General features: G+C 34.4%; 1 protein-coding gene across 6 annotated transcripts; it reads left to right on the plus strand.

The window, feature by feature from the left end:
• Positions 1-2,634: 2,634 nt before the first annotated feature.
• Positions 2,635-8,596, plus strand: LOC18432193 (AP-1 complex subunit sigma-1). 6 transcript variants are annotated; one of them, XM_088854850.1, is made up of 8 exons: positions 2,635-2,700; positions 3,353-3,397; positions 7,027-7,113; positions 7,500-7,591; positions 7,711-7,819; positions 7,965-8,000; positions 8,099-8,185; positions 8,313-8,596. In XM_088854850.1, the coding sequence occupies exons 2-8, from the start codon at positions 3,395-3,397 to the stop codon at positions 8,382-8,384; spliced, it is 486 nt and encodes a 161-aa protein (XP_088710976.1). In that variant the 5' UTR covers positions 2,635-2,700; positions 3,353-3,394; the 3' UTR covers positions 8,385-8,596. The 6 variants fall into 6 exon arrangements, with proteins under 6 accessions (XP_088710976.1, XP_088710977.1, XP_088710979.1 ...); XM_088854851.1 differs by having other exon boundaries at positions 2,635-2,672; XM_088854853.1 differs by lacking the exon at positions 3,353-3,397.
• Positions 8,597-11,919: the final 3,323 nt, after the last annotated feature.

Here is an 11,919-nt window from a genome sequence, read left to right on the forward strand (position 1 = left end):
ATAGTTTGGCTCTTTTTTTAAAAAAAAAAATATGATGAAGATAAAAAATCTGGATATATTTATAATAACAGAAACTAAAACTTAATTTTGTAATAACATAAAATAAAACCGATATATATATATGTGAGGTGCCAACCTCATTATGTAGACGCAAGGCCCACCTTAAAAATCCGTTACAACATATTGTTCTTAGCTTCTTACGCTTCAAAAGCCTAAATCGATCATCTTGACCTCAGGATATGAAAAAATAGAAAAGAAAACGACGTGTGCACGTTTGAGTGTGGGGGGTACGGTCGCAGTATATTTGGACACACATGTACACGTGTGGGTGCGTGGGGTACATTCGCACGTGCGCTTGGACACACGTGTGCACGTGTGAGTGTGTGTGAGACACGCTCGCACGTGTGCTTGGACACACGTGTACACGTGTGAGTGTGTGTGAGACACGCTGGCACGTGTGCTTGGACACACATGTGTACGTGTGAGTGTGCGTGGGGCACACTCGCATGTGCGCTTGGACACATGTGTACACGTGTGGGTGTACGTGGGGCACACTCGCAAGTGCGTGTCATGCGTTTACGTGTATGAACCGGGTTGAACCAGGCTGAACCAGATAGAACTGGATAGGAACCGGCGGTTCCACTGTAGAACTGGGCGGTTCCCTATTTTTGTTTGGAACCGACACGGGCACGCGTGTTTCCGAGTCGAACCGGGCGAGTCCAGTTTGACTACCGTTTTTTAAAACACTGGTTCTTACGCTTCAAAAGCCTAAATCGATCAAAAGCCTAAATCGGTCATCTTGACCTCTAGATATAGAAAAAAAAAAAAAACGGTTTCAAGCTTCAAAAATAATATTTTTTATTATGCTTTATTTGAACCAATGGTTTAAAAAACGGATTGGTGACCCGGATCGAGCTTCCAAAAAACCGATCCGGATCGGTGAATTGGCGATCCGGATCAAGAATCCGGTGAATCGGTCAGAATAAAGCTTAAAAAAAATTCGAAAAAATTATTAAAATTCATTATAAATATTATTTTTTAGGAATTCAATAAAAAATGAGGGTACTCCATTAAGAATTTTTATGTTTTTGAATGAATATGCAAATATTGATATGTTCTTTCCCTGCATGAACCACCATTCAGCATTTAATTTACAGTATTTCGTGCTCATCCCTACACTGTTGCTGTTGGGACTCGATATGTGAATAATATGGCTGGGATAGGGTGGCCTCAGAATCATCATCTCTCTCATTTTCTCTTTGAATAATATGGATTAAAAAATAATAATAACAAATTTTCAAAAAAATCGATCATGGATTAAAAAAAAATCACAAATTTTCAAAAAATTCTATCATGGATTACAAAAAAAGATTCGATCATGGATTAAAAAAAAAAAATCACAAATTTTCAAAAAATTCAATCATGGATTACATAAAATTCGATCATGGATTACATAAAATTCGATCATGGATTACAAAAAAAAACAAACAAAAAAAAACAAAAAATTCAATCGTGGATTACAAAAAAAGAAAAAAACAGTTCGATCATGGATTACAAAAAATTCAATCATGGATTACAAAAAACTCTATCATGGGTTACAAAAAAAGCAAAAAACAAAAAATTCAATCATGGATTACAAAAAAAAAAACAAACATTTCGATCATGGATTACAAAAAAAAAACAAACATTTCGATCATGTATTACAAAACATTCGATCATGGATTACAAAAAATTCTATCATGGGTTACAAAAAAAAAAAAAAAAACAAAAAAAGCAATCATGGATTACAAGAAAAGAAAACAAACATTTCGATCATGGATTACAAAAAATTCTATTATGGGTTACAAAAAACCAAAAAATTCGATCATGGATTACAAAAAAACAAAAACAATTCGATCATGGATTACAAAAAAATCGATCAAGTATTACAAAAAAATCTATCATGGATTACAAAAAAAAAAAAAAAAAAAAAAAAAAGCCGTACGGACTCGCCGATTCACTGTTCGGACTCACCGATTCCGTACAGTGAATCGGCGAGTCGCTATACGGAATCGTCCGGTTCTTTCTAGAACCAGACGATTTTCGATTTTTCAACCGATCCGATCTCTTTTTTCGAATTTCGAGTCGAACCGACTCGACCTTTTTTTAAAAAGCTGATTTGAACTATCTATTTTCAAGTGTTCATAAATTTATGGGTGAGCATCATTTTAAGGGCTTTAAATTTTAAAAGTAGGGATGAAAGTATTTGTTTTTAGGTCATCGCAACATTTTCCAACACCAAAACTACAGCTGTCACCATTATTTATGGGCGTGCCGTACTTGGGTTGTTTCAGATTGACGGCTCACACAAACCACACCCTATTGCTTGGATCCAGAACTGACCTGACTCGGATCCAGGCTATGGGCTTCCAACCCACCTGGACATATAGCTGACCAGGTTCGGAAAGCCGGGCCCTAGGTTCAGCCGACGAAGCAACCGTTGGGAAAAAAAAAAAAGAAAAGAAAAAAAAAGACATTTTCTGCCCTCTGCTTCGTCGTTCTTCTTAAGAAAAAGAAGGGAAGGCATGGTCCTTACCGAAAGGGTAAAATTGGAAACATAATATTTAAGAACCTTTCTTTCTCTCTCGAGCCTCCACAGAGATGTCTGGGTCAAAATCTGCGGCGAGATACCGGTGAGTTTACATCTCTGGCGAGATTCCGGTGATTTTTATCTTTTAGCTACTTTAATATTTATTTATTTATTTAGAATATGTAAGAATAAACCGAAAATATGGTTTTGGCTTTTTGCCTTGTTGTGTATTAGGGAAAAAAAAGATTATGCTTTACTTTCGGGCGAGATCCCTTGTGATTCTGGCGAGATTATGCATTTTTTTGTTTTCAAAACTTTTTTTATAATTTCGGCTTGGTAAATGCAAAGAGCAAAAAAAGAAAATGCAAAAAAGAAAAAGGAAAACGCAAACGAAAATCTCGAAAAAGAAAAACTCGAGAAAGTATTTCTGTTTTCTATTCTTTGCATTTTGAGATTTTTCAAAAGATCATAGAAAAAGAAGTATTATGGAAATTGCAAAAAATAAGCAAAAGTAGAATCTCTCTCTCTCTCTTCTTAAATTCATTTTCTTTCTGGTTATGAATTTACTTCCTTTTCTTCCTCTCTCCCTCTCTCTCTCTCTCTCTCTCTCTCTCTCTCTCTCTCTCTTCTTAAATTCATTTTCTTTCTAGTTATGAATTTACTTCCTTTTCTTCTTTCTTTAGCTCTCCCAAGTATGCACCTCTCTCTCTCTTGCTATGCACTTTGGTATGTTTACCAATGTTTTTTAATTTCTTTATTTGTTCGTATTTGAACGATTTGTAGGTTTTGTTCCCACTATCTGTGGTCAGGGCATAGAAAAAGGAAATGGTAAAAACCCATGGTCTCGATTTCCTGTACATATTAACTTTTTTGGATTTCTCAGATGATGACTGAAAATGTCTCTGTGCTTATTTCTCAACAAATCTCAATTTGCGTTTTGTAGAAATTCATCTTTTTAATTACCTCTTTCTCAATTGTATTTAGTTGGCAATAATTCAGAATAGCAATTGTATTTGAAGGTGGGCTCTAATTTGATTGTTTAGAGCCTCGGCTCTATACATACCGCACCCTGCTCCAAACATAGATTTCTGACTATCGAGATTTTCTTGAATCACATGATATTGTTGTTCGTTACCCTGGGGTTGATTATATCATGATCATCTGATAATGCTACTCCAGCCACAACAGAATGTTTGGTTGAAGCCAAGTGGACAGGTCAAAATAAATTTCCTTGGATTGAGTAGCTTTTAATGATGATCTAAATGAGTAGCTTTTGTTGATGATCAAGAGAATGTATGAATAACTTTTGGCAGTTGTTGAATGTTTTTTTGTTGAAGCCAAGGGTGCTGGTCAAAATAAATATTCTTACACTGAGTAGCTTTTAATGATCATGTATATGAGTAACTTTTGTTGATAATCTGGGGAATGTATGAATAGCTTTTGCTGGTGGTTGACATATGAATAACTTCTGGATAAAGGGATTGACTTTGTATGAATAGTGTATGAGTTTCCATGTCTGTGTTTGTCAAAATCTGTTCCAAACCAGGAACTACTAAAAGACGTATTAATAAAAGGTAATTTGTGTAAATGTGGTGGAGATGAGGATGTTGTGATGGATGAGTGGCAAGACAAGAAGGGATAGAGTTCAAAATGAATCCATTTGGAAAAATTTAGGTGTGACACCAATAGGCGATAAGATGAGAGAGAGTAGATTTAGGTGGGTTGGCCATGTGTGGTGCAAACCTAGTACAATATATGTTAGGAGATGCGAGTTAGTTCAAGTAGAAGGCTCGAATAGGGCAAGGGGTAAGCCCAAAAGGATGTGGTTGGAAGTAGTCTGGAAAGATATGGGGACTTATAGCCTCACTGCAGGTATGACCCTTAATAGAGTAGAATGGTGGATCGGGATTTGTATAGCCGGCCCCAATTAATTGAGAAAAGGCGATGATGATGAACGAAAGGTAATCTCTTTCTAAAATAGGAACTATAAAACCCGTATAAAAACAGTTTTAATAGTAGCATGGACAAGTAGTTAGTCATATCTGGAGATAACTTAAGCGTTGCTCAAGGCGCCATCCTTCGCAAGACCATCTGCAATGGTGCTACCATGAATGTGCTGTAAAACACTTATAAAGTGCTCGAAATTTTAAAGATTTGATTGACCGAATGCTCCAACTATCAAGGACAGGAGCCCCCTTTGATATCATCTAATGATGTTTTTCCAATCCTCCTCAACCGCCAAACTATTCCCCAACTTTGATCTAACAATTTGAAGCCCTACTACTGTGCGAAAGCCTCTGCATTAGTGGAGCTGGCATTGCCAGTAGGGACTGGATACTACTGCAATTATTACATCAATGAATTCCTTATGGTAAAAGAAATCAAAGAAAAAAATGTGATTACTATTCCTTAAAGAGTAGGGCTAGCAATGTGCCAGGCAGTTCCAGCCCTAAAAAAGTAGGCCTGGGCCACAAACTGTGGCCCGAGGGCCGGGCCAGGGCCAGTGCCGGCTGGGCCATCCCATATTTTTTTTGTCCTTTTTTCTTTGCCAGAAGGCTGGCCCTGCCCTGGCCCGGTCCATTGCTGCCCTTGTTAAAGAGGAACTACAGGCAGTTTTATTATAATAAATAAATAAGTGAAAATATTTGCTGCTCCCATGGGGGAACACTGTGCATTTGCTCCCTCGGATAAAACTCATTTTAGGAATATTTTTGGACCTCAAGTTTTGGGGATGTAGCCTCTAGAACCTAATAAGCAGCCTCAAAGAAAGAAAAATCAAATGGACGCTCTATGTGCCTCAAAAAAATTAGCGTCCCAAGAGTGAACAAGAACTATCCAATTTTTGGAGGGCAAGATCTAGGTGTTCAAATCTTAAAATCCAATTTTTTTTCTTGGAAATTATCATCTGATGATACTTAGATGGATCCCTTTTCTCAGATCCAAAAAATTCTCCCAAGTTACTCTTTTTGCCGGAGGGAGTTGTTGTACTGGGTGCTCCCTCCTGGTCATGCTAAAAGTGCTTTATAAATGAATAACTGTAGTGAGTTTTGTATTAACAAACTAACATTATTTCTAGATAATCAGATCCTTAGGTGAGGTACTAACATATAGTGTGGCTGTAGTTAAGACATACCATATCTTTATCATCAAAGTAATCTCTAAATCATAACATTCATGTAATTCAATGTACACTATAAGTGCACGCTCAAGGACCAAACACTCTACCAGCTCAAAAGTTTCCGAAGTAACCCCATTTCATTATTTTGTGGTCATGCTCAGAGATAGGAGTCTCATTCTGGAAGGGATGCTAATCAGAGGGTCAAAACATCTGGAGTTTAGATTCTTTATGAACTTCTAATTTCCATGTTCTCTTCTTGCTCCTATCCTTCTTCTGGCAATTCTTTTGACCTTGAATTTTGTCTTGGGAATTGTCTGGCTACTTAAAATTCTGTACTAAAGAAAAAAGGAAATACAATATGATGCTCCCCTGATATGGCATAGTAGAACTATTGAGCTGCAAATGACTTTGTCTTTGTTATGGATTTAAACATTTTTAAGTTCTGATCAGACCATGGGGAAACTGTGACGACCAATGACTGTTATATGGTATAAGCAAGCTCTTCGGATTTGAAAATAATCAAACGGATGTCATGAAATAAAAGAGCTTGGAGATGATTCCCCTAATGCTTAAAAATTATTATGCACACAGACACACACTAATGGTGAATTAACCCACTTGATAATTTTGGATTTGAAACTTCCCCATCCTCGATTCCAATTGAATTTTGTGGCTAGTTTCATCGTATTTCATGGGAAATGATAATATGACAATGTGTGCATTTTTTTTTTTTATACTTCTGGTGTTCTTTTTGGGATAAGTAATTTCAGCATGCCGTTTGCTTTCAGTTATGCCTTACTTAAAAATTATAAAAGGAAATAAGAAAGATAAAGGGGACATGCAAATCCATGTTTCCTATTTTGCTCATGGTATGGATCACTGTAATAGCTTTAACCAAACATCAACAAATTTAAAAAAAAAGAAAGAAGAAAGTAAGAAAAGAAATTTTATGCAAAGATGAAAGAAAATATGTTCATTTGTGAGCCACTTCTTCCTTCTATAAGACTACATGTATTGAGTCTTTTACCTTGATGTAGTTTACATGGTTTGAATGACTTGGTTTTCAATTCGAGAATCAGCGGAATTCACAACTCAGACTAAGCTCTCACCCAACTAGAATCATACATATGACTTGTTATGAGTGCCATTTAGTTGCTTGGCCATAGAGTGAATATGATGGTTCTTGATTGCTTTTAATTGTCTTCCTTCGTAAGCACGATCTGAGGCAGGCTAAACCCAAATTTGAGGCCCAGTCATTGCTTATGCCTTTATGTACTTGGCCTATTTGATGCTGATTCTACTGCTTGCCCTTCTGTATTCTTTTTATTTTTTTTCCTAGATTCACTTTGTGCTTCTTATAAGTCGACAAGGCAAGGTTAGGCTGACAAAATGGTATTCTCCTTATTCCCAGAAGGAAAGAACCAAGGTAAGGGATCTTAGTCTGTATGTTTTCAGTACCTGTTTTATGCATGTAGTAACCACTGTCTGATTCTTTGGCTTTACATAGTTTGCCAGAAATTTTATTTAGCAAATGCACGGATTGGGCCACAAAATATTCTACTACCTTTTTGGTTCAAATGCTTACCCCAAATATGCCTCAAGAAAATCAAAATTTCAGTTGGCCTTCAGATTTTCCCAGTTGGTAAAAAAATAGAAAGAAGAAAGAAAAACAGAAAAAGGACCCAATGCTTTATAAGATTGAAGAATCAATAGCCCATGGTTGAATTTCTGGAAATCGTTGCAAGGATATTTATGGTCACTTTGGATCTTGTGGAGCATGTCTTTTATGTCACTATGTTTTGTCTATGAAAGGTGATTCGAGAGCTCAGCGGCGTGATTCTTACACGTGGCCCCAAGCTCTGTAATTTTGTTGAGTGGAGGGGATTAAAGGTTGTATATAAGAGGTAAACTCTTTTGTATATTTTAGGATTTAATCTGTATATTTCTTTTGAATCCCGCGGTTGGTTAATGCTTCTTTGTGTTGTTGACCTGTGCATGGCATTAACTAGTCTGGCCCTTGCAGATATGCGAGTCTTTACTTCTGCATGTGCATAGATGCTGATGACAATGAACTGGAGATTCTCGAAATAATTCACCATTTTGTTGAAATACTCGACCGTTACTTCGGCAGTGTGAGCATATTACTATTTTTCTTTACTTGCATTCCCCCCTTTGTTGAAGCATCGTCATGATTATCATCTTCATTGTCATCGTTGTGAATGTTATATTATGACTACTTTCACTGATTGAAGAGGATAATCTTTCATTTCTTCTCAGGTTTGTGAATTGGACCTAATCTTCAATTTTCACAAGGTAAAATTTAGAATGTCTTTCTCTCAGGAAATGATTTTTTCAAACCGAATCATTGTCTTTTTTTTTGCAATTCCTTATTATTGCAATGTTTTCCGCAGGCATTCTACATTCTGGATGAGACTTTAATTGCTGGTGAACTCCAGGAGTCTAGCAAGAAAACAGTTGCACGGTTAATAGCTGCACAGGTTAAGTTTGTAACTTTTTCTATGTTGTGAATTGGTATGCTTCCTTCTTCCTTGGGGAGAAAAGAGAAAAATAGTGGTGATTTGATTTGTTTGGTATGTTAATTCATGTTGTTTTGAGTTGGTGCAGGATTTATTGGTGGAGAATGCCAAAGAGCAAGCCAGTTCTATTACCAATATGATTGCACAGGCGACAAAATAGAGATATTGTGCTACAATAATCTCTCTTTCTCTCTCTCTCTCACACACACACACACATTCATGTGACAAAATAGAGACTGTATGCCATACTATTTTGCATCTTTCCAGATATTGTTCGTGTTCTTGCTATCTTCCCAGATATTGGTTGCTCATCATTTGTATTTGTATATCTAACTTTCATGAATCAATGGAATACCACGTGTTCTGATTTCCTGAGTGGTATCTGAATCTACAAACATCCTCGTATTGTGACTAAAAGAAATATAGTGATTTTTTAGCAAATATTTTTCTGAAGCTCATTAGCATATAATCCAATATTTAATTCTTTCAGCTTGCCACTTGTATTCTCAATTGTTGAAGTTGTTTAGAGCCCTATTTCTAGTGCAAATGGTGCGCCTTCACCAATACTTTTGATACTTGCATTGAGAAGTCTTTGGCAAGGCCTACTTTTATTCTTTCTGATTCTGTGTATAGGATGTGTAGCTTAATTAAAGGCACCATGATAATTGTTCGATAACATTCTTTGTATGTTACTATATTTTCTTTCTGAGTCTGATGATGAGCAGCTCCTTTTGTACTGAGACTCACTTATCTGCAAATGGAAGTTTTTGTTGTCACATCTCAAATTAGGGATTCCCCAAAACATAAATACTATAATTAAAAGAGAAAAGAAAAGGAAAGAAAGACAAGATGTCCCTCCATTCCAACACATATTATTCGACATACTCTTTGGACTTCTCTCTCTCTTGGGACCATTAAAGAAGGCATCCTAAAACAAAATATTCATACCTAATAGCAAAAAAGTTCATATAATGTTGGCACCTTAACATGTAGAATTAAGGTGTGCTTTCTAAAATCCTTTGAAAAACTTTGTTTTGATGTTGGAAAAACATCTAATTGATCATCTCAACATTGAGATGTATAGATATGGGGAAGAAAAGAGATTAAAAGTTCATAGAAAAAACTTTTTTTAATTAATTTTTTAAATATTTAATTTACTAAAATTTAATTAAATTATTAAGTACTTAACATTTAGTTGTGTAATAAATTTTTAAAATGTTGCACGGAAATCATGTTATTCAAGCACAACATCCATAATCATGAATAATGTAAAGAATCAAAATATTGCAAATTAAGTAAAAAAAATGTACTTTTTCGTCCCATGTATTTTTATTAAATGAAAAAAAGCTTTCCATAAAGTCGATACTTTCAAATGTACAATTACTGTACACCTCAAGAAACCCTAAAAAATAGTTATTTTGAGGTTGACAAAGTTTGGAGAGACCTTAATTTGATTGTTTAAGGTTGCTGCCTCATGCAAATCACACCCTATCTAATTTGACTAAATAATGCGATATACTTGATGTGACTTAATGGGTCGTTGGGGACCTTAGAAAGTTACGATATACAAATACTTCATTTGCATATCCAGGTTATCCAGGTTTTAATGGCCTAAGGTTGCTTGGGTGTATTTTTAGAGATTATATCTGGGTATCTATATCTTCATATCCTTCCATAGTCATGTCCAATATTTGCTTATGAAAAAAAAAACAAAAAACAAAAAAAAAAAACTTAGGAATGCACAAATACAAGGTTTTGGAAAAGCTAGCTTTTACATTGGGGTACGTGTGTCTTCTCCTTTTTTGTTCTCACTCATAATAATAATATTATTTTATAATTATAAACTTAAATATTTTATATTTAATATTTACTATTGTCGTTGTCGTTGTTTTTATTATTCCAAATATTTATCATGACATTTCATTAACATTATTAATACTAAAAGTGGTTGTTTTGATGTCCAAATATCTTCAAATTGATCATCTCGATATCAAGATGTATGGACATGAGAAAAAAATGGATTCCAAGTATTGAAAATAATACATCTTTTAACGCATTTTTGACCATCAATTTTTAAGATTTTCAAGTTTTTATAGATTTGCCCGATCTACGCTATTTTTTAAACTTTAAATTGAGATGACAATATATTTTAAGGTTATCACAAAGATTTCTAGTATTGAAACCACAATTCTAGTTACCATTTGAAGGTGTGTTGTAATTTGATTGTTTAGAGCCTTGGCTCCATACAAACCACACCCTATTAATAATAGTGATTATTACAATGTTTTTATTATTATCACAAATAATAATTACTAATATATAATAGTAAATAGGGGTCCTTTCCTTTTCATGTTAGAGCTCATGTACCAAAAAATAATTACCACCCATAAAAAATTTAAAATATTAAAAATAATTTAAATATAAGATAGAAAGTTCTTGTAGCAAATTGCAAAATTAATTACAACCATAGAATTGAAGAATTGCATATTCCCCACCAGTTAAAAAAAAAAGAATAACATAAAAAATAAATTCAAATTTCAAGAAAAATTACGTGAAAAACTTTAAATATGAAAAAGTAAAGCTGAAATGAACATACAAAAAGAAAGATCGGCCGTCATCGCTCTCAGCCACTCAAAAGAACATTACAATAAAAAGGTATAAATGTATAGTTCATTACAAACCCACGATAATTATCCATGAAAATTAATATAATTTTAAAATAGAAAAGTTAAGAACAGAAGACATAAAAATAAAATAAATACAATGCTTAGAGCTTACCTTATAAACCACTTGATCTCACAATTGAGGAAGAGTAGAAATGGGGAAGAACATGTAAGGAGAGGTTTTCCTGTCAACAATACGTGGCAATGCTGTGCTTCCTCTTTTTCTCTCTCTCGTCCTTGGTGTTCCTCTAGGTAACAAAAAGAAAAGATATAGAGAGATATGTTGTAGGCGGAAGTTTTAAATCCAATGAGTTAATTTTTTGTTAAATAAAGTATGAAAGAAAAATATCGACAAAAAATAAGCAACAAACAACAAAAATAAAGCAAAAAATAAATAACAGAAAAAAACACTAAGATTTACGTGGTTCATCACAATTGTGACTACATCCACATGCGAAAACGATCGATATTTTTTACTAAATCAAAGAAATAAAATTACAAAGTAACTTACTTGAGAGAACCAGAGACTCAATCTCCCACAAAACATTCTTCTCTATAATTTTTTCTTTATGTAAAACCATCAAAAGTTTATTTCTATTTTTCTCTATGCACTTTCTTTCTCTATAATATATCTCAATAAGAGAGGACACTAAAATGCATCCACGTATGACCGACTTTTTCCACACATGCTTTCTTTCTCTAGAAAAACATCTATAGAAAGATTAAAGCCCTAAAGAAAAGTACATTCAAACCAATTTCAACATTTCTAACTTTATCAAAAAAAAAAGAACTTTATCATCCTTATCCATGTGGACTCAAAACTTCATTATAATCTAAGTAAGACTTATTCACAAACTTAGATTCTAAATAATAGACTCTATCCAAATAAATAGGATCCCTATATGTGTGGACTCAAAACGTCATCCTAATTTAAGTAAGACTTATACACAAACTTAGATTCTAAATAATAGACTCTACCCAAATAAATAAGAAAACTAGATTAATGGAAATCAATCCTTTAAAATTAGGGAT

The sequence above is a fragment of the Amborella trichopoda genome, chromosome 13, assembly GCF_054954075.1.
Source record: "Amborella trichopoda isolate Santa Cruz 75 chromosome 13, AtrichopodaSantaCruz75HAP2 v2.0, whole genome shotgun sequence".
Taxonomy (NCBI): Eukaryota; Viridiplantae; Streptophyta; class Magnoliopsida; order Amborellales; family Amborellaceae; genus Amborella; species Amborella trichopoda.

Bases quoted from the DNA above. Each gene is read 5' to 3' on its own strand.
- LOC18432193 (XM_020665975.2), top strand. From the start codon at position 3,737: ATGCTACTCCAGCCACAACAGAATGTTTGGTTGAAGCCAAGTGGACAG. The intron at 7,820-7,964 runs GTGAGCATATTA...ATTTCTTCTCAG, and splicing joins TCGACCGTTACTTCGGCAGT to GTTTGTGAATTGGACCTAAT. The intron at 8,001-8,098 runs GTAAAATTTAGA...TGTTTTCCGCAG, and splicing joins TAATCTTCAATTTTCACAAG to GCATTCTACATTCTGGATGA.